This window comes from Mauremys reevesii, linkage group 6, assembly GCF_016161935.1.
Source record: "Mauremys reevesii isolate NIE-2019 linkage group 6, ASM1616193v1, whole genome shotgun sequence".
Taxonomy (NCBI): domain Eukaryota; kingdom Metazoa; phylum Chordata; order Testudines; family Geoemydidae; genus Mauremys; species Mauremys reevesii.
The window spans coordinates 101,356,554-101,380,099 of record NC_052628.1 but is presented as its reverse complement, the minus strand read 5'-3'; the positions used below and the strand labels follow the sequence as shown (position 1 = coordinate 101,380,099).

Below are 23,546 nucleotides of genomic sequence, written 5' to 3'. Positions count from 1 at the left end.
TACTCCAGTTTACAAGGTCATCCAGATCTTCTTGTATGATATTCCAGTCCTCCTCTGTATTAACAATACCTCCCAACTTTGTGTCATCTGCAAATGTTATTAGTGGACTATCATTTTGTGTGTCAAGTTCAGTAATAAAAACGTTAAATAAGATTGGTCCCAGGACCGATGCCTGAAGAACTGCACTAGTAACCTGCCTGTCAATTCACCTTTCAGTATGACCTGTGGTAGTTGTCACTTTAACCAGTTCGTCCTCCACCTTTCAATTTTCATATTTATCCCCATCTTCTCCAATTTAATTAATTTCCCATGTGGAATTGTATCAAATGCCTTACTGAAATCGAAGTTGATTAGATCTGCTGCATGTCCTTTGTCTAAATAATCAGTTATCTTCTCAAAAGAAATCAGGTTGGTCTGGCACAATCTACCTTTTAAAACCATGTTGTATTTTATCCCAGTTACTATTCATCTCTATGTCCTTAACTACTTTCTCTTTCAAAATTTGTTCCAAGACCTTGCATGCAATTGAAGTCAAACTAATAGGCCTGTAGTTTCCTGGATCCTTTTTTCCCCTCTTTCTTAAGAATAGGAAGTATATTAGCAATTCTCCAGTCATAGGATATGACCACTGAATTTACAGATTCATTAAAAATCCTTGCTATTGGTCTTGCAATTTCATGTGCCACTTCTTTTAATATTCTCAGATGGAGATTATCTGGGGCCCCTGATTTAGTCTCATTAAGCTGTTTGAGTTTGACTTCCACTTCAGATGTGGTAATTTCTAAATGGGATTTCAACTAATAGCCATATTTTAAACATGATTCTAAAACAGAGGTGCATCATTCTGTGGAGATGGCCTAATTATGTATTTTTTAATTGTAGTTCATGGGTAGGGACAACAAAATGAGATCTCCTACTAAAAACAAAGGAAAGATTGTAGAAGATCAATGATAAAAAATAGCCTTTTATACAGAACTATATTTTTAGGCCCCTATCCTGAAATGAGTTCTGTGTGGTGGATCTTTGCACCTACCTGGAGTCCTACTGAAGTCAAGTGCATGAAGTGGCCACCAAAAATTTAAATAGAAAACTTGGCTGATCCTCATTTCTGTTCTAAAATTTGTGTGTATCTTGAGACACACTGTGATTGCATGCCTGGGATAGGCCACACTGAAAATGCCACACTCAGGGAAGACTGCAAGAAATAGGGAAGATAGTCCCCCAAACTGGTGATTTATTGTATAATTAGATTCACCAATCCAGTAACAATCTAGCTTCTGCAGTACCACACTGAACCAGAAGCCAAAAACAGTCCCCCTTAGGCTTTCCAGCCCTTGGTTCTCATCCAGGAAACCCAATCTGATACAGTGATAGGTTATTAACAATCTATTTCACCATATGTGAGGTTCTTTCTAACCCCAAGGGATCAGACACATTTACCCAGATTAATATATATTTCAGATCTTACCCAAATATATCATTGTTAGCCAATCCTCCATCAGCTAACTAAAGACTTATTAATAGAAGAAAAGAGTTATAAATGGTTAAGGAATCATATACATAAAAGTGATTTGCAAAGTCCTTATATCAGGTTTGTAGGAGTGATGGAATAAACTGCTGGTTTGGAAAAGTCTCTGTGGAATCACCCAAACAGATTGGGGGTCATCACTCCTTGTTTAAAGCTTCCTTGTTAGAAATCCAGTCCAGAGCAATGAAGCAGAAAATGAAGACAAAATGGAGATGTTTCAGGTGCCTTTTTATATCCTCTGCCATGTGCATGGAAATTTACTGTCCCAAACAAAGCCCACAGCTCATGTGCATTGACAGATACTGTCCCAAGAGGGAGTCCAGAGTCACGTGAGTATGGAGAATTACTGGGAGAAGGTGGAGTCTCAGGTCACATGTCCTTACGTGCTTTGCTGACTCATAGAGGCGGCCACTGGTCTCTGGGTGTCTGAGGCATCCTCAGGAAGGGCTGTCTGGACGGGATGAGTTTCTTCAATGGACCTTTATGCAAGCTGAGTGTCTTTGATGGGCCATCAACACATAGCAGTCTAGCCTTGATGTAAATCCTGTCTCGGGGGTGTCACCTAGGAATACATCATATGCATAAGGTACAAGTACATAGCCAATATTCATAACTTCAGTACAAAGATGATACATACATATAAACCAGATAAACATACTTAGCAAATCATAACTTTTCCATTGACACCCTACATGACATACGGTACTTTGTACAAGATTTGTTGTAATTGTGGCAGCAATAATAATACCAAATGGTCATTCTTATACATATATTAAGCAAATTAATTACACCAGGGATCTGTTTGGCCCAGAAAGTTTTTCTGGAATTGTGCCTTTTATTTCCGTTTCGACTTAGCAGTGTTTGGTCTGGAAAGGAGATTTCTTGGGAAATAAACAGCAGTCTGTGAATAAAGTCTTATGATGTGTACAGGTGCTAAAAAACTGGGTGGGAATGCTGTTTGACAAACAGTCATGGTGGGAAATGTGTATTTACTCTTCTTGTATGAGAAACAGAATTGTCAGTTCATAAATTTCAGGATATTTGGTTTTTACACAAAAGTATGGTGAATCCCCAATATTTTATGTGTTGGAGGCTGCCAAATCATAGTTAGCTGAACTATGGGGGTCTCTTATAAGGTTAAAAAAATATCCCATGATATGGCCATTAGATGCTGAGACTCCTCCAGGAGTATGGGCTGTAAATGGAAATATCCCTCCAGCTTTCATGATTTTTTTTTTTAATCTGACCTAATTACATTGACTTTTACATATCCTATCAAATAGATTATCATGCATTGGCTTGGCAGGCTTGATACCCTGTGGGTGGTGATGATTTGTGAGAGAATTCTTCAGGTTTTTTTTTTTGTTTTTGTTTTTTGCATCACACAAGGGCTAAAAATATACATAAAATTCACCTCCCTCTTCCTCCCTGCTATATATCTATGTTCCTTTTAAAGGTCAATTTCCCTACCCCCCCCACCCCCCGTCTCCCAGGAAGCTACATAAATTTGAAAGTAGAAATTTGGTATGGACATAGTTAATAATGAGTTGTATATGCCTTGCTAAATATTGGGAGGAAATTTATTAGAAATAAAGTCGTGAACATTTGAAATTGTACTCAGGCACTAGTGCAATAGAAAATCACATTAACACTTGAACTATAACATTCAGCATAGATGTGCTGCACATTTGTGCACAGGTTCAATTGCAAAGTGAGATAGTTAATCAAAATGGCTTTAAACCAGCCAGGATATTTGCTAAACAAGTTATCCACTTCCTCTTCTCCCCACTAAAGCCTAGGAGAATGATCATAGGACAAGGACCCAAGCCCTAATACCGGTAATACTTTACAGTTAGATAGCACTTTAGAAATATTATATAGGCTTCATAACATCCCAAGGCAAAGAAGTTATGTGATTTGTCGGTAATCACATAGCAGTTTATTTATAGCATCTTGATCAGCACCAAAGTCTCTTTTCTGTCGACCCAGACATTAACCATAGTCCCTCCCAAACAAATCATAGTCTCATAACGATCTCATCACTGAAATGAAGACTGTACATTCTATGCTGCAATTCTCTGTCTGGACTGTATTATATTGTGTTCAATTGGCAATTTCTTAGTACACCTTTACCTCGATATAACGTGACCTGATATAACACGAATTGCTCCGGGGGAGGTGGGGTTGTGCATTCCAGTGGATCAAAGCGTGTTCAATATAACGCAGTTTCACCTATAGTGCAGTAAGATTTTTTTGGTTCCCGAGGACAGTGTTATATCGAGGTAGAAGTGTAATACAGAATGTTGAGCTTTCAGTCTTATCTGCTCAATATTTGACTTCTGAGTGCCTCATTTCTCAATATTAATATTGCATTAATAATAGGCTTTTTTTTGTATGGAACACAGTAATTAAATAGAAAAATAATAATTTATCATTACTGGGTGTGGGTTTTTTTAGTTGTTTTTGGTGAATTTGGCTAAATTCCATTCTTTTGATATCTGTGTGTGTGTATATAATATATATATTTTTAAATAAACATGTAGCAGGGATAAAAACCAAAATAGCCTAGCAACAGCAGGGAGTGTGGATTCCTAGTCATCTGAACTAGTATGATAAAATAGTGTTTACCTAAATAGGACTATGATTTTAAAAAGGCTTTTCAAGGTGTAGGATTCTTTAAGTTAATATCTGTCTTCTGGGAATATAAATATTTTTCATATTTTTAGGCAGCTACTGTGAGAGTGAAGAAATTGGAAGAAAATATTGAGGCAGAGAGAGCAGCACATCTGGAATCCAAATTTAATTCTGAAATTATCCAGGTAAACCAGTGTCAAATATTTGTGGAATTTCCACAGTTTATGATGGAGCAGCTAGTATATCTGTAAGGCCCCAATCCTGAAAAGATTTATGCCTGTGTTTACATTTATATATGTGAGTAGTCCCAATTCAGTAGGACTATGTATACTGGCAGCTTATGGAGAGGTTTTTGCAGAAACAGGGCCTAAATGCATACTAGTTATTGTATGACTGTAGGGGAAATTTTAAAAAAATTGTGGCAAAACTGTCAAAAGGAAATGTCCTATTAAAACATTCCTTTACTGTCAAAATACCCAATAATTATATTTTTGCCAGGATTGCTGATGGAACTGAATGAAGATGTAAAGCACATATGCAACTGTTTTATGGGAGCAACAAACTTTGTAACTCAGTCGGTAGTTCTCTCTAAAACTAATGTTTAAATATAATTTTCAATGAGCAGATTTGTATTTCAAAGAAAATGGTAGTACAGTATTGGCAGGTAATAAACGTGAGCAAGCTTACTACATATTCATCAAAATTCAAATGTTCTATTATTGTCAGCTTACTCTAGATGGTCTTTCAAATAAATAGTTAATCACAGTTTACTTTAAAGAACAAACAAGGAAAAAGATGCTGAACTCATTTTCAAAATTTATGCTTTTCATTATTTGTGCTCTTTTTGCATTCAGACTAACTAGTGTCATTTTGTAGCCCATTTTATTTTCTTGTTCTTGTACCCTCTAGTTCTCACTGGAAACACTTTTTTAAATGACAATTACACTAATATAAAAAATAATAAAGAAAAAATATATTAGATTTTCCTCCTTTACAAAATATAACTGACTTGGGAGGGCAAATTTATTTGGTGTTAGAGGATCTGTTTTACAAACAGAAGACTGGTAAGATTTTCTGTTAGTAGTTGATGCACATGGAGTTGTCACATTTCTGCTCTCCATTGTATGGAACTCTAATCTTCACTATCAGTCCTGTGCTTTAAGTTTTAATGGAACTGGATTCATGTACAAAAAATAGAAAACCTCTGACAAACCTTACCAGTGTAATTAAATTAATTAATAAAATCTAAATTCCACCGAAGTATAGTAGTCTGAGCAAAAGCACCTTATATCTTTTTATTTTTCTCTGCTCTTTATAGTATGTATTCATATCCCTTCATGTGCTCAGCGCTCCCTCACTCACACACAGACACAGCAAAAGAGAACACTGCTGAAGATTAATGATAGCTTTCCCTAACTTGCTTTAATTGCTTTCTTATCATTTGGTAGTTAAGGATTCGAGACCTTGAAGGAGCTTTGCAGGTAGAAAAAGCCAGCCAAGCAGAAGCTCTTTCTGATTTGGAAATGATCAAGAAAGAGTTCAAAGAGGTGGAAAACGCATATGAGAGAGAGAAACGTAATGCCCAAGAGAGCTTGGAAAAACTCAATATGTAAGTTTATTTATCTACTAAATGTATTGTAAGCCAGCGGTAACAGTGTGTGCAGTATTATTTACATCCTTCTTAGGTAGCAGTCACTAGAAGATGACATGATCACACACACTTGAACAGGCCTGACATTCTATCAGTGCTGGTACATATACACACTCTCGGAAGATAGAGAAATGTAACCTATTGTTATAGGGATAATTTGCAAAACATTCATATTGGGACGTTTGCTAGCAGTGTTGCATGTGACAACATTTTTTTTCATCTTAGCAAGTTAATATGGATTTATTTTTGTTAGGAAAACTCTAATTTACAGACTTTCATAGAGAAGCTGCAGATTATTCATGGCGAGGAATGCCTTTTAGCTTTTTGTATGCAGTGTTGTTGTAGCCATGTTGGTTCCAGGATGTTAGAGAGACTAGGTGGGTGAACTAATATTTTTTTATTGGACCAACTTCTGTTGGTGAGAGAGAGAAGCTTTTGAGCTTACACGGAGCTCTTCAGGTCTGGGAAACTTGAAGCAGGTTTTCTCGGGGTATTTGGATTTCTCATTCCATGATGCAAGAACTCTTTCCCCTTTCAGCCTATAATTTTGTTAGAGCTTCTCTAATGGTCCATTATGGTTCTGTGTGGCTCAGAATCTCAAAATTAGTAAAATCTCAACTTGTGAGTGGTTAGAAAACTTTGATCCCAAGGTATGATTTCTTTCCTTTTTGGAAAAAGAGTGAGTGTGTACAGACATGAGGTTGGGATTAGTAAAGTATCTTTTATTTACAGTCTGTACAGTTACTACAGAAAATAGCTTTGAACAGTTGCTAAAAGAAACATATTCGGTGTTTATAATCAGCACAAACAGACTGTCAGTGCTTATACACTTATTTTGATTGCATCCTGTGCTTAGTTTCTAATTAGTGTATGTTTGAATTCCTCTTCACAATACACCTTTTGTTTTGATATGATTGCATGCTCCAGGTGTCACTTAAAATGAGGAATGAGCCTCCCTGTTTGGTGCTTGCCCACTTTAGAATATCTTGGGGGGGGGGTGTCAGTACAAAAGGGGCTCCCTTTCTTAAACACAAATGACCACATTTATCCCTGGTGTATCTTTGGTGGAGTTAACCAAGGAACTCAACTATCCCAAGAATCTGCTCTCTGCTGTTAACTTCCATGCAAGCATGAAGATTTTGCAAAAAATTCATTGTTCTGCAAATGGTGACCCCTCCTAGATACACTGTAGTATTGATTTGTCTCCATGACTTCCTTCATGAGCTAATTTGTTTTTATTTGGGAGATTTCTGCAATATTTTAACTTGTTTTGATTTCTTTTTCACCTTGTGTAAAACTTCATTAAATGTATGAATTTGATAGTTTTACAATTTATGGCATAATAAATTTGGGATGAGAAGTAGAATGCATACTCTTGACCTTACAGTCTTTGGTCTAAATATTGATTAACTTTGTGCTGTGCATTAACCTTCCTTTATGAGAACCCATTTATAAACATATGTGACTGCTTTAGTCAAAGGTTATGTTAATTAGTTTATCTTTCAATGCTACTTTGCTCTTATTCTCCCCGTTAACTTATCCTTGTATGTGGTATCAAGTCTGTGAATCCAACTCCTGGATTATTTCAGTCAAGATCTTGGAATCAACCAAGAAAGTGATTTTTAAGGCTGGAGATTGGTAAAGCTACATGGCAGAGACTTTAGGCTCCTAATGTTTTAACTTGAGTAATTCATCTTCCAGTCCCTAGTCGTCCTCCCTCTTGGTAGCTAGAACACTGTAGAATCCACTGAAGTCCACTAAACTTAGTAAACCAATTATCTCTTATTGTTTTACCTGTCCTAATATGACTGTTAAAGGGAAATATTTTACTGCTTTAGTAAAAATTTCCAGAGGCTTTCTCTTTCCACTATCCTTTCCTTAAGTATTTTTTTATTTCTCCCAGGAAATATTTACTCTTTCAATACAATTTTCCTACCAGCTTTGTACTGTTCTGTTTTCTTAAAAATGTCATACTCTTCTAGTATGCACTTTTCCCCCCCCAGCTGTTTTCAAATTGCACAAATATTGTGTTTGATCAGAGGTTCCTAAGCTGTGATCTGTGGAACGCTTACAGGTGGTCACATGTTGCCTGTTCCGTTTCCATGCTTTCATCTGTTAAATCTTACGAAAAGATATCTAAAAATACATAAATATTTTTTCATTTAAGAAACTCCTGTAATTGCCACAGCGAACTTATATAATTACAGATGTGCAGGGGTGGTGGTTCATGCAACTGTCTCATGAACCTCCTTTCTCCCACTCACAGCCTTTTTATATAAACATGGTTCCCACCATGAAAGTATGTGATTTTTTTTTTTGGTAATCAGTAGGTCTGGAGTTATCAAAAGGGAGTATTTAGAAAATGAAGACAGGAGGCAAGCAAAGTAGTACCCTTGCATTAGAATGCTCTTTAATTATCCATAACACCCTAATTTGTTGCCATCAGGTTTGCCCACTGACTATGGTCATCTGTTTTCTCTCCCCCCCCCCCATGCTACAATTCTTCTGTTTCTTTGGTTTGTCCTCTTCACCACCATTTTACATCAGAAGTCTATTGAGACCAAGCAAACATCCAAAAGTAAAATGAAATGCTTACCTCTGGAATTTTTCCTAATCTTGGACTCTGGCATGACTTCAGAAGGGTATGGGGTGGTGTAGAGAAAGGACTCTGTATCCCTGGCTTCCTCAGCATGCTTCACTGCAAAGAGGAACAAAAAGGGAAGGCCAGTATTGGATCTAGGTCATTTGAAAGAGGTCCCATCTGCTATTTGCTATACCTCTGTTTTTTCTCTTCACCTTTAGTGTTCCAAACTATCAGATCTCTTGCGTTAAAACAGGATGCAAAAAAATAGTTATGGACCTTGCTTTACCAATCTAGAAGCAAAAGTTGGTTGATGGGAAAAATTCACAGGCGCTTTTATTTTTTTTAAACGAAAAAGGGGTTAAGATCACTAAATTGTTCCACGCATAAAACTGGGTGCTGAGAATAAAACAAAAAGTGGTTTGGATACAGTACTGTTTAACTTTCCATGACTTTTGTTTTATTAAAGTAACTCGGTGGTTTCTGCCTTGGTAGTTATTGTTAGTAGGGACATGCACCTGCAAGTGCTGTGCACACTCAGCTCCTGTTGTCTTTACTGGGACCCAAGGCATCTCAGAGCCTTGCAAGATCAGACCATATAAATATGTTTATTCACAGATTTTTGTAGACATAGTACGATAGCATTATTTGATCAGATGTGAATATGGAATGTCTAGTGATTACAGCATAGGGCTTGACATTCAAAATCTGGGTTTTATTGACTTCCTTAGTGGCCTTGAGCAGTCACTTAACTTGTCTGTGCCTCTATTTATACCTTTGTGAAATGGGAATAATACATACCAATGTAACAGTGATGTTAAGTCTTAATATTTTAATTGCTTTGATATTTGAATGTGCTCTGGAAACACAAATTATAATAATGATTTAAGAATAAAAATTAAACTTTATAGAATTAGACCACATCTTCATGATTGTTTGAACATCTGTTTGAAATTTTGCAAATAGTTCAAACTACAACACACAACTTAGAATAGCATACAACCGTATTTAATATACAGTATATGGATAATTTGGGTGCTACTGTTGCACATTAATTTAATAATGGTTAAAACCGGCAACTTCGGAGCTAATGGAAGTGGTGAATTTTTTGTTTATCAAATGTAATCTACTCCATAACAAGGCCTAACTTATTTTTAAATTTATAATTTACACTAAATCATAATATAAAATATTTACAAATTTAAAAAAAAATTCATAACCATGTTTTTAGCTGTCTTTCACAGTATCTTTAGCAAAAACAGATTTACACAAATCTTAGTGTTCTGTTATATTGTAATTGTTCATAAGAATAATTAAATATTAAATTGCATTCAACTGTCTCGGATCTAATAATCTGTTGGATCAATATCAGAATCAGTATCTAGGTTAAGAGACCTGCTTTTCTTTAAATTGAAAAACAAAGGTTTTTGCATAACCATAATAAAAGTATAATTTTTTTGGCCTTAAACCTAAGCTTGGAAAGAAATTAGAAAAACAGGAAAAAATGAATAGCCAGTTTTTCTTTAGGGAGCAGCAATTTTTTATGTCTAGAATTACTTTTAGAAATATATTTTGACTATGGCTAATAATCAGCTTATTTTGATAAACTAACACTGGATTGTGAGAGGACATAACTGTTACAGTTATGATACCACTAGAATTAGATATATTGATCTATAGATTTAGGACTAAACTGTTAATAATTATATATTTATATTGTAAAAAAAAATACCTACTGGGAGGATTGAAATATTAGAAAACCAAAATAAAATAGCCAGACATAAATGGCATAACCATTTTAGAGCTTAATTAACATACTTGGTTAGTACGTTAGACATAGAGAAAGGATTATCGACTCTAGCATCAGAACTAAACAATGGTATTCTACTATTTCACCTCTATTGCTGATCTGGGCAATTTTATTAGCTGCTTGAGTATCAGCATGACTTTGCCAATTGAGTATTTTACAAACACAAACAGCCCTCCCTAGGGTTGGGAAGGTGAGTTCTTCCTCCAGAGAACCCCAACTGACTCCAGAGAAGTGCCAGTTTGAAGTCAAACAGACAAACAGCAAGTCTTGTAATAAAGTTTAAAAGAAACAGACCCTCACCAGAGTTCTTTCCTCCCAACTATTCCTGAGTTTCCAGACTCTCCCCAAAGATCTGGTGATTAAAGTCAAAAGCAAACAAGTAGTTCTCCCTCACTCAGAGGGGCTGTTGGCATCTTCAACCTCCCTTTTATAAGGGAGCAGATGAGTGCTACTATCTTGCCACCCCCTTTCCCATTATGCTTTGCTGTGGAGGCCTACCAATCTCGTCATCCTCTGGGACTTGGGACTGCATTTCCCAGGATTCCCTCTGACCAAAAGTGCAGAGAGCCCTGACTCTCTCACACTTCAAGGCTGTGGTCCTCTGCCCTAGACAGTCTGGGTTCTCTCCCAAGCCACAAACTGCCACCACGGAACAACTTCCCTTTTCTCAGTGATGATTTCCCTTGTCTCACAAGTCTGTCTTGGATGGCTCAAAAAGCATAAACCTTCTTTACAGCAAATAGACAAACAAATAAATTCAGGGGAAGATCCCACTGTTAAAATTCTAAAAACAAGGAATACGATGGGATTTTTCACTCCGAGCTCCTGGACATCACCTCCGGTGACAGTGAGTAATGAGGGTAATAATTTCCCTAGGATTTAGAATTCAGCCATTGTTAGATGATTGTTTGAACATCTGTTTGACATTAAAATCCTATGCCACACAATTTAGAATAGAACATAACCAGATTTCATATAGACACTGTGGGTGCTACTGTTACGTTTTAATTCAAAGCTGGTTAGGCAAGACTTGCCTGGAGACTGAATAAGAGTCAATTTCTGAGGTAATTGAACTGTGGTGAATTTTGTTCATTAAATGTAATCTAGAGGCCACATCAAGACCACTAAACCTATTTTGCTTATGACTGCAGGCATAGTAGACACACTTGGTTATCTTAAGGGGAGGTACTATTTCTTTATAGCCTTTCATTTAAGGAGTGGATTTTTTATGAAAAAAAGTAAAAGCAAGTTTTAAAGCCTTATGGCATGAAAACACGATATATAGTACAGCTGTCAGTTGTGTTTAAAAGTATATAATGTTGGTTGACAAAAATATATTTGAAAAACCTGTTCTAACACTGAAACTTTTCAGATTCGAAAAAGAGTATTTTTCTACAAACAAGCAACTAAATGAAGAGATTGAGGAAAAGAAGAAAGTAATTACAGACCTCTCTGAGAGACTCCAGGATAATGAAAAAAGTTGCAAAGAATTACAGGAGGAACTTGCAAAGGTAAGAGAGAAACCCTGTGGCACTTGCTTTATTGGGCCAGCAGATGACATTGTATATTTTACTATATAAAAAGCTGAAGAATGTTATGAAAATGATTTGATTGCACTGTAGGTCTAATCTAAGGGTATGTCTACATTTAAACTGCTAGAGAGGCACAGCTGCAATGGTGCAGCTGCATGGCTATAGCACTTCAGCCTGGATGCTATCTACACCTACCCCCATTAGCATAGTTAATCCACCTTCCTCAGAGGTACATCAATGGAAAAACTCTTCCATCATCCAAGTGCTGTCAACAGCGGAGGTTAGGTTGACATAGCTATATGTCTTAGGAGAGTGGGTTTTTCACACCCTAAGAGATGTAGGTGTGCCGATTGTAAGTTCCCCGGTATAGACCAGCCCATAAGCTCTGCCACTCTCTTGCTAGTATGGCTTTGGGCAAGTTACTTCACCTCTGTGTCTTAAGCTATGTTTACACTATACATAGCAGGGAGGGTGCCATCTGCTTCTTGCTGCTGAGAGGAATCATGCTAGTCAGTGAGCTACAGCAAGCGTCTGCATCAGAAGGATCAGCAGGCTTGTTGCAGTCAATTAAAGAAAAGGGAAACTTGGTAGGAGGAACATTATATACATCCAGCCATGAGGAACATGGTCCCAATTTGATTACTTTCCCCACCCCAGCTTTTATCTCAGACCTTTTCAAACATAAAGTCATAGAACAGGACTTTACTATAACAGGGTTTAAAAGAGAACTAGATAAATTCATGGAGGTTGAGTCCATTAATGGCTATTAGCCAGGATAGGAAAGGAATGGTGTCCCTAGCCTCTGTTTGTCAGAGGGTAGAGATGGATGGCAGGAGAGAGATCACTTGATCATTACCTGTTAGGTTCACTCCCTCTGGGGCACTTGGCATTGGGCACTGTCGGTAGACAGGCTACTGGGCGGGATGGACCTTTGGTCTGACCTAGTATGGCAGTTCTTATGACTTCCACCACTCATTCAAATCTTTGGATTTCTTGCATTGCTCTCTTGGCTGCTCATTCCAATGCTTAATACTTTACTTCTGTCGTGACTTCTCCCTTGTCTTTCTCCCACTTGTGTCAAAATTGTATTAGTAGGCCCCTGCAGGTACAACTGCAAGAGCTCATAAGGGGACGGGAATGGCAAATTACTCATCATTTCACTTTTGCCTAACCCCAGCAAACAAACTGGTCAGAAGTATCTTTGTTTTTTTTTTAATAAACCAAGTGGTTGATGATCCCTGGGTTTGTATTTATTTAGATTATTTAATGACTCAAATAAAACATAGTATTGCTGAGTCACATTTCTTATTCAGACTGCTAACAATGCCCCTTCAAAAACTGGTAAGCTAATAAACCTGTTTCAGCAAAAACTTGACTCTGTACCCTCCTGGACTGGCTGTTTCAATGGAGTGTTTCCTCCCAGCTCCTCTCTTTCCGGAGAAGAGACCAACTTCTTCCATCTAAGGTCAAGGTACTAAGGGACACTTGCTCTAAATTAAGCCATCCTCTCTAAATCCCACAGAACCCGTAAGACAGGAATGCAACGGTGCCTCCTTGACCACTGCCAATAGCTGGATGATGTTTATTAGTGTAAAATTAGAGTGAGCTGCTGGCTGTGACGATTCTCAGTGGAACCTGGATGAGTACATACGCTCGCCATGTCATATCTCTTGCTCTTTTTTCCTCCTGTCTCTCTTTTTTTTACTTTGCTTAGGAGGGTGTAAATTACACGTATATGCTTTTTGCCACTTGAGAGGTTAAGGCTTCGGAAGAAAATCCTATATAGTTTATGGTAAAGCAGAAAGGAGCCCTCAAAACTAGCATTGCAGTATGACTGAAAGGGACATATTGGGTAGGTGGAAAAAGCTGCTGAGTGACTTAAAACCTCAAGACTGCCTTGAAGAGGCAAAAATATGCAAGGTTTTAAAAACCTTTTAAAAGGCTTGTTCAGGAGAGGTATTCAAAGCCCCTTTCTGGATTAGATTTTTTTTTTTTAAACTCATCTTAGTATTTTTCTCTGAAGACTTTTTTTTGTTTTTTATTGGACAAGCTGGAATAGGTAGTGTGTGGTTTTGTTTTTTCACGCTGAAGAGTTATCATCATTTTTATTGTTAAAGCAGAAAGCTCTGGCTAAAAACTGAAATATCTATGATATATTTTATTACCAAGCTGCCCTTTTTCTGAACTGAAATTGTCCGTGGGAGAAATGTTAATACTTTTATTCTCTTGTATAATAATTACCGGTACTTTCATTCTTTTGTTTTAAAGTTAGACCTTCTCAATGTCTATTTTTTTCAGACTCAGATAATCTCATTCTATGGTTTCCCACTGATCTGCTCTAATACAATGATTTTGTTTTAAAACATTTAAGGAAATATTACCAAACATTTAAAATATTTTAAGGACAAACTCTTGTTTTTTTTAAATAACTTGTGTTGGGACCAAGCTCATTCTTTGGAAACTTGTTATATTAAAAAGAACATTTGTCTTTGTGGCTCCACTGCATATAAAGTAAAGCATTTATGCTGCTTTTAATTTAAAAGTTCAGCATGTTGAAAAAGTCTGCCACAAATCTGCATGGATCAAGTGTGATAGAATCTGTTAGTACCAGACAGGATTGCCTGGGCAATATTCAGTATGGGCAAGATCTCAAGATTTCCTTTTGTTATTGTTAAGGAAACTGTTTTCAGACTTGTTGTTCTTTCCAACTAGTTAAGAATTTAGAGTTTGAAGAATAAGAATTTGGAAGAATGGGTATATACATTGTGGTTCAGAACTGGCTTTAAATCGAAATGGCTCCATCTCTACACTTGGCCTCTAAAAAAATAAGTTGTGGCTAGAATTGTTTTTTTTAAAGATGCTTTTGGATTTCGATTCCTGCCGTCTAGCACCAGATAAACCGTAACTTTTAGTTGTTGAAGAGAAGGAGAAGTTGAAGCTTTTTATTTTGTGTGGACGGAGTTATGAAAGTATATAGTGAAGGTTCTGGGAATTTATCATTTTATTAATAAAGTATATTAGGAAACAGAATGAACTTTATTTTCTAGTGCAAACTTACTTTAATGAGAATATTTAAACATATATGTTCCTAGATTTTTCAAATTCCTCACTAAAATGTTGATATTATTTCAATAAACATTTTTTCCCGTGTTGGTATGTCAGCCATATATAATATTTGGAGATGCTGAAAGAATGCTTAGCTGCTTCTAGACTATTAAGAATTGAAGGTCATAGCGTAAGTCACTGCAAAGGTACTTCCTGTAGATTGGCAATATCTCAGATTCTGTAACAATTAAGTCAGATATGTTGATACGCAGAGTATAAAACATGATTAGTTAGTGTTTGTACTGTGTTTTGAAGATGTGAAGTGCTATATAAATGCAAAGGAACAGTAATGCTGATGTTAATCCAGAAAAAAAAATACTTAATCTATGTTTGTTTGTTTGTCCCATTGAGGTTAAGTACATGCCTAAGTGCTGTCCTGCATAGGACAGACTTCAATGCTTGCTTAAGTGCTTTTCTGAATTGAAGCCTTAGTGAAAAACAGAGGTCTCTCAAACAGAGGTTGTCAAATTTTCGAAGTTGTGCATCTAAATTGCACCTGAAAAAATATAGGTAATTGCATGTACAAATGGTTATTTATTCAGGTAAAAAATTGCATGTGCAGATGTGGGACTTGTACCTGTAATTTGTACACATGAAATGTTAAGCGGTAAAACGTAAGGAGCCACTTTTGGAAAATGTTGCTATATAAAACCAATTTTAATGTAGTGATTTCTTCTATCATACTGTTCTTCCCCACAGGTGTATCTTGGGTTTCCCTGAGACCCCTGCTCACTCTAGCCCCACTCCCTCCATCTCTTGCTCTTCCTCATTCTCACTCACTTTCACTGGACTGGGGCAGGGGTTTGGGGTGTGGGAAGGGATTGTGGGCTCCGGGTGCAGATTCTGGGGTGGGGCTGGGCATGACAGGTTTGGGGTGAGGAGAGGGCTCTGTGCTGGGATAGGGTGTGTAGGGGAATGAGGGCTCCAGCTGGGGTTGTGGGCTCTGGGGTGGGGCCAGGGATGAGGAGTTTGGGGAGCAGGAGGGAGCCCAGGGCAAGGGCAGGGGGTTGGGATGTGTGTGGGGAGGAGCAGGGTGCAGACTCCCGGAGGGGGTTTGCAGGGTGTTTGAGGAGACTCTGGGCTGGAGTAGGTGGTTGGGGTGTGGGAGCGGTTCTGGGACGTGGGGTCCCGGCAGCACTTACTGCAGCTCCCAGGGAGCAGCCACCAGGTCCCTGCATCCCCTAAGCTCGTGGGCAGCCAGGGAGGCTCCACACGCTATCTTCATGCTGCAGACACAGCTCCCATTGGTTACAGTTCCTGACAAATGAGAGCTTCAGAGCCGACACTGGGGGTGGGAGCATTGTGCAGAGCCTCCTTGGCCACTCATGCGCCTACGGGCCACAGAGGGACCCACACGGAACCAAGGCAGGTAGGGAGCCTGTCTTAGTCCCGGGTCCCCAATACACCACCGACCAGAGTTTTGACGGCCCAGTCAGCGGTGCCAACCAGAGCCGCAACCGTGCCTTTTTGACCAGGCATTCCAGTCGAAAACTGGACACCTGGCAACCCTACTTTCAGACTCAGTACTCAGAAAAATATCTTTACAAGCATAAGGACTAGAAACATTCTAAAGAATGTAAATGAAAGCTTAGATCTTGCAAAAACTGGTGGCGGCACCATGAATACACCCGGCCTGTCCTCTAGTGTAGAAACTTACTCATTCTCATTAAGTACATGCATTAGGAAACTGAGAAACCCTTTGGTATATTCTCTGCAGTGCACATTCACATCTATGCTTAGGTTTTCCACTTTGCAAATTTAAGGAAAAAATCATAGGCTGCAATGATGGGGGAGAGGGAACTGTAACAGGAGTTAGAAAGGAAGGAAACTAAATTGTTTGTGGGTAAAATATAGAAGATCTGGCTAGTTTAAGGAATTTCCTTTTGATCTTTACTGCAATTGAAAAATAGATACTGAAATTGGCCTGGAGACTTATGGACACAGTTAGCAAATGTGAGTACAGAGAAACGAAGGCCAAATAAACTAGAATGTACTGACTAAAATGTGGTGAATTAAAAAAAATGGAAGGCTGAGGGGGGAAAAAAGTACATTTGTTTAGGCGTGCTTATAAAAAGACTTTTCTGTGGGATATATTCGGTATGACCTTGTCTGTACTAGAGTGGCTTACATTAAAAAGAAAGCCTTTCTCTTACTGTGATATTGACCATACTGTTATATTTTCCGATTGATAGTATGCACTGTAAGGTAAATCCTTCTAATGTATTTGCATCCTGTGGAAAAAATAATCCTTTACAATATATTTGTATTGGTGTTCTGCAAATACAAGCACTTGTGTGTATATATGGATTTCAGTTGTGTTGGAAATTCCTTGTGAAGTGTAGTACAAACTATCACATAGGGAAACCCATGTAAATGCTACAGGGGACCTAACACTGAAACACACATGAATTATATATTAGTAGATATACAGCACATATAATTAAAATTGAAACAGTAAAACACATTTTATAAAATAATTAAACTGAATAGCGGAGAACACAGCAGAAAATCGCATATATTTGTCCTTGTTTGCCAATGATATGCTATCAGCTCATAAGAGAGTTTTTGGGGGATGACATTTCCCACTTTGGAAAAACTGATTGGATCCTTGGATAAGTAGTGGTGTATTGGTCTGTATGTAATAGACAATATAGTAGAATTTTCTTGGGGCTATGGAGAGTAAATTTCCTGTGCTATGATCAAATAGGAAGGAAAATGTATTCAAATAGCGAATTATAATTTTAGATCAGAAGATAAATAATGAGCAACAAGTCAGGATCAGAAATAGGAGATATGGACCTTCTTTCTTCACCACCCCTCCATTACATTGATGTTACGAAAAGGGTACTTTTAATTATTGCTTACTTCTGACCTAATCCTTTCCCACTTGTTGTCTAGACAGATGTCATTTTTTGACTATGGACTTCTTTAATTGTAAACTCTTTGGCAGAGACCATGTCTACCAGCAGCCAGCGCCCGCGCCCGGGGCTCCTGGGGAGGGGGGCGTCATTTGTTTTGAGCTCGCTCCGCGCCCCCTGCGGCAGGTCCTCGGCCGGAGCCCGGGGACCTGCCGCCTGCCCTGCCTGCCCTCGCGGGGTCCCCGCTCTTCAGCTCCCGGTTGAGCTCCCCGCAGCGCAGGCACTGGCGCTCGTCCGCGCCGTCCGGGCTGGTGCGGACCGCCGCGGCATGCCCGCGGGAGCTCTCCAAAAAGCCCCGCTCCCCCCAGGATGCCAGGAGGAGGGGACCCGACCGCGGGGGAAGGGGGGGGGGCGGCGCAGCGCTCCGCGCTGCTTGGGGCAGCCTACTTTGTAGAGCCGCCCCTGATGTCTACATATTCATTTGGACAGGGACTAGCACAATGGTCCCACCCCTGATGAGGTCTCTGGGTGCTACCATAATATAAATATTTGATTATAGTAATCTGGAAGCTTCAGTAGCTTTCAGAACTATTCCTGGGCACCTGAAACTCCCATTGGATACAGCTACACTGCAGTAAAAGACCCGCAGCATAGCCACAGCTCTGAGACCCTCCTCCCTTGTGAAGTCTCAGAGCCTGGGCTTGGGCTGAAGTCCAGATGCTGACCCAGCACCTGTGTCAGCTGACCCAGGCTCTGAGACTTGGTGGCCCAGGTTTTTTAATCGCAGTGTAGAAATACCCATTGTTTCTCATGTCAGACTGAGCTCTTAAATGCTACTATATGCATATGTAGCATATGTTTTAAAAATTAAGTAACTAAAGCTAGAGGGTTCCTTTGGCAGATTAATATTTAACAGAATACTAATATAATATACTCAGGGAATGTCTACATTACAGAGCCTTGACTGGTATAGTTATGCTGATATAGCAGTGCTGACAAGAGCCCCCTAATGTGGAAAACAGGCGTTCTTCTGCCAGCAAAGCTAAACCACCTCTCCAAATGACACTAGCTACGTCAACAGAAGCACTTTTATGTTGTCATAGTTGCATCTATGGGGTTTTTGTCAGCATAGCTGTGTCAGGTAGCAGTGTGATTTTTTCCCCTCCACCCCACCCCCTCAGCTCTCCTAGCTTACATAGCTGGGCCAGCAAAACTTTGTAGTATAAGCCAGGCCTTATATTCTACTCAATCTGGATGTACCAGAGTGAAGTACGTGAGATGTGCTTAAAGTTAAGTGCATCCTCAAATGCTTTGCTGGATTGAGGCCTTAGTATTCCTGTGAATATCCCAATATAGCCTAATGACAGTGAGTGGCCATGGCTCTTGCTTAACTTGTACAGTATTAACAAATTTAAGCTTAATTGTCAGAGATCGGGACATGGGTGGTCATGCCTAGTGGTTGGAGCAGGAGTCGATAGCCAGTAATGGGTATCCAGGATCAGAGCCGGAGTCAGAGTCCAAATACCAGAGCCGAGGGTCAGAGCCAAAGTCAGAATTCAGAAATTGGAGTTGAGAATCAGACCTGGGTTACCTTGAGTGAGACAAAGCAGGGGTAGGATAAGGTCCGAGGCAAGGGCAGGGCTGGGTCAGAATTAAAAGTAGGATTGGAGCAGGACTGGAACAAGGTCAGAGCAAGGCTGGGGCAATCAGGCTCAGGAGCTATCACAGCCATATGCAAATGCTTTGAGCAGCTGCAGAACTGCTGCTGCTGGGCTTAAGAGCTAGTCAGCTGACTCTTCCCGCCAATGAGGTGGTGCAGCCAAGCAAGCAGCCTAGGACAGGCCAGCTACACTTGTTAAGCTGCCCAGAGACTTGCTGTGCTGCGGGCTCTGAATCATTCCTGACATTACTGAGTGCATATTTGGCCAGTGTCAAGTGCTTAATGTGCTCCTGAACTAAGAGTGAAATATTAAGCTCACATTTTATTAATATTCTTTAAAATATTTTTCATATGAAAAGAAAACATGTCATATGCTACCTCAATATTTGTAACTACATACTAAGTTTACTTATCTACACTCTTGCAATTACAAATTTAGCCCCTCCTTCATGACTGCAGGGTCTGCTGCACAGAGGAGGGAGAAGTGTGATGTGAGGTGTGGATGGAGTGTGTGGCCACAGGACCTACTGCTGTGCTGATCCTCCTACTCTACCCCAATGATAGTGGAGAATGGAGCTAAATCAGCTGATGGGCTGAAGCAGCCTTTGTGGATTGTCTGTGCAACTATTAGACTGTCTTGTGGGAAGGGTGCCTCTCCCATTGATCTGCCCACTGCCCAGCCTGTCTACTCAAGTTGGATGCAGGGCTGCCCTTTGAAGAAGAAACAATAATCGATGTGACATAACTATTATTTGAAATTTTATTTCATTCCAAATCTTTTCAGACACTTTAATATTAAGCTGTCCCTCGAAATAGGACCAGCCCTGTAGTTTGAACAACAGCCTACACACAAGGTCCCCTAGTGAAAAGCTTATTGAAAGAAAATCCAGTGCTGGGAGTTGAAGTGTTCTCCATTATTCTGTTGCTTCTGGGACATTAACTAGAAAGCAGAGTTTTTGAGATTGAAGAAACCACTATCTAGCATGGAAAATATAGCTACCAATTGCACTTGGCAGGTTGCAACTACAGTAGGTATGGGCTTTTCCAGAGCAGCAGATCCTTGATTTCCATCCCATCTTGTCAGAAGCATTGTGCCTTTCCAGATGTCCTTGCAGGGTGCAACAATTAACTTTGTTGTTTGTATACATAGGCAGCAGATGACTATTTTTATGGCAAGAAGAGAAAATTACAATACTCTTAGAACATTTACTAATTCTGACTGCTTGAAGGGCCCCCACACACTCTCCCCCGTTTTTTTATCCCAAATGACTGTTAAGTCCACACTGAAACACTGTTTTAGCTGTTTGTACTGTCATGTTGTACCCGCTTGGTTTCAGGAAAATGTAATGATGTGCAATGTGTCTTTTTTTATATAATTTGTCCTACAGTAAAAATGTTAATTGTAACACAAGTCTTTTTTTTGTTTTGTTTACCACTTTAATATTTTTTTTCCTTCACCCATCCCCCTGTCAAATAAAGGCCAAGAAACGCCAGGCCTTCCTAACAGAGATGTGTGAAAACAACGTGAGAGAACTGGAGTTACTCTTGGACAGCTTTACTATGTCAAGCCAGCGGACAGCAGGTTAGTTGAAGGTATAAAATGACAGATGCATCTGTCAATGTTCCAAAGTCACTACATTGTGGGAATTCTGCAGATGCCTCTCGCATTCCCTCTTCTCAACATGTTTTGATTTGATGACATGATAAGAGCAGTTCTCACAGCAGTCAAGTGGCCTCGCTAGCTGAGAAAGGGTGACGGAATGTGGACCTACTGTTGTCAGCCCAGAACTTGATTTACAAGTGCTGGGATCTATCTGGTCGGTCAGAAAAGGGCTCACTTGCTGTGCTCTAAATCCAACTGAGAAAAAAGTCCTTACAGCCTACCTGCAAAGGGAACAGATGTTTTGACTGAACTGAGCCAAATTCTGAGGCAACCTTCAGCAACTTAAAGGTCACATATTCACAAAGGTTATGTAGGACACAGGATGTTACACAGTTCTCTTTATAGCAGTACTTTGTACTCTAACTCAGTTGCATTTATTTAATTTCAAACAGCATACTGGTAAATATTTTTCCGATTAGTATATAAATCTGAAATTGAAGATTTAGTGTCACTCTACCATATACATTATATGGTATTATCTGTAACATACTGCTCTACAATTGAGATGGGGACTGAGATAAACAGTAATTATCAAGACACCATTAATCTGAAATCTAGTAAATTTATTTTAAAAAAGGGAGTAAAAGTAGTTTTAGGTACTACAGCTGACCGTTAATTTCCCTGGTCAGTTTTTGTGATTTTTACAATCTTATGTTCTTAGAAAAACTCTTTTTTTTTTTTTTTAAATTTCTCTTTGGTGCATGGAACATGCACATACCTATACAAGAGAACCAATCAAACAAAGTATTCACAAAGTGCTGTCAACACACACAGGAAATGAACTGAATACATAAAGAATATTTTTCTCTAATCTTTGTTATAATAAATTTAGGAATTACTTTTTATAAAAATAGGTAAAACATGTTCAGAAAAGGGGTTTATTTGTTTTTAAGTTCATGTTAAACCTAATGTGCTATGTGGTGCTATATAAATTATATCTGCATTTCTGCAATATCTAGCAACAAGATACATTGAGGGATGATGTGGCAGCCTTTCATTGATTCCCCCCCCCTTTTTACTTTCTCTGCATTTTTGGCCAAATAATGTTGTGACAGACTGATAATTTCCTGAAATATCCTGAATGAACTTTACTGAATTAACTTAAACCTTAATGAATTAGTTTTAACATCTTTGGAGTTCATTATATTAAAAATGCAATTGTGTATTGTATTGTGGAATTGTATGTATTTCCATCTGAAGGACAATAGGGGGTGATTAGGCAAATTGACTCAGGCTGTAACATCTTCAAAGAAGCCACCTCCCATGGAAAGGTGTGCATATACTATTTCAAAGTGGATTCTCCAGGAACCACCGATTTAAGAAAGGGGTTTTAGATAAATAGCCTGGCTCCAAACTAGCGTATGGCCTTCTTCCTGATCCGCAAATCCCTGGTCCACAGAGGGCCCCAATCCTTAGGGTAAGGCCGGAAGGACCGGGCCAGCCAGAATCCATGTTATGGTTGTGATTAATTCTAGTAATCTTATTAGCATGAGTGTAGGTTCTTTTATTGTTTTTAGTGCTTTCTCTGTAGTGCTTTTTACCTGAAGAATTAAGTAGGATTGCATAGAAATCTGTAAAGTAGTTTATATCTGTAATAGTTACACTTGTATCCCTCTCTAAAGAGAAAGCAAGCAGGTATCCTTGGGCAACCTGTCTGTGCTGGGAAATACACAGTGAAGACAGGGAACTGTGCAGCCTAGAAATACACGAGTCAGAAAGGAGAGAAACATGTATTTCTACCCAGAAAGGCAATGGCTGGGGAGCTGGAATCCCTGAGAGTGAGCACCCTTGCTGAACCACTATGGGGAAATACAAGTGCAGTTGCCCTGAACTGTGACAAATGTCATTCCAGATAAAAAGCTTTGGACAGGTAAAGTTGAGTGGAAGAGCACTAGACCCCTTTCTGATATTTCTGGGGATTCCCCTGTTTCCGATGAAAGCATGGCTTCATCTGAAACTGTGATACTATGACCTCCTCACCTGCACTTGGGCCAGATAAATCCTCACAGTCAGTTTCCAGGTGCATAGTGGGAACCGTGAGAACTAATGCCGAAAGCGTCAACATTAACTCCTATGGGTATTTCCCCATAGGTTCACTGGGATTTTGTGCCATTTAGAGCAGCCTTTCCCAGTCTCCTCTCAAGCCTATGGCGCCTCTCTTGCACAAAGGAGCTTTTGCAGGGTTAAAGAGAGGGGGCGGTCTGCTGCTGCTACTAAGGGGCAATTCCTAAGTAATTTATAGTACTTTGAACAGGTTTTCCATTCTTCTCATCCCCTTGATGGTAAGTATCACAAGGAGTGATCTGATCCCATGTTTCCCTCTTAGTAGGAATTCAGTAGTTTATGTTTTTAATGCACTTTATTTACTACCACCTTTTAAAAATAAGACATCTAAAAATAAAAATATTTAAAGCTTCAAAAGCAGATGTAGAGAGTTGCTCCTCTGCAGAATGTCTGATTTGCTGCTGCAAGTGGGTCCTCATAGCAAACACTGAAACCTCAAAAGCGCTGCTCCAGTTTGAGG

General features: G+C 39.1%; 1 protein-coding gene across 7 annotated transcripts in view; it reads left to right on the top strand.

Moving 5' to 3' along the window:
* CCDC171 (coiled-coil domain containing 171) overlaps positions 1-23,546 on the top strand; it is a 202,746-nt gene that overhangs the window by 40,488 nt on the left and 138,712 nt on the right. For all 7 annotated transcript variants that reach the window (XM_039544117.1, XM_039544120.1, XM_039544116.1 and 4 more), the window contains 4 exons: positions 4,255-4,347; positions 5,611-5,771; positions 11,577-11,715; positions 20,839-20,941. In XM_039544117.1, the coding sequence (XP_039400051.1) occupies positions 4,255-4,347; positions 5,611-5,771; positions 11,577-11,715; positions 20,839-20,941 (496 nt within the window). The remainder of the gene's footprint in view (positions 1-4,254; positions 4,348-5,610; positions 5,772-11,576; positions 11,716-20,838; positions 20,942-23,546) is intronic.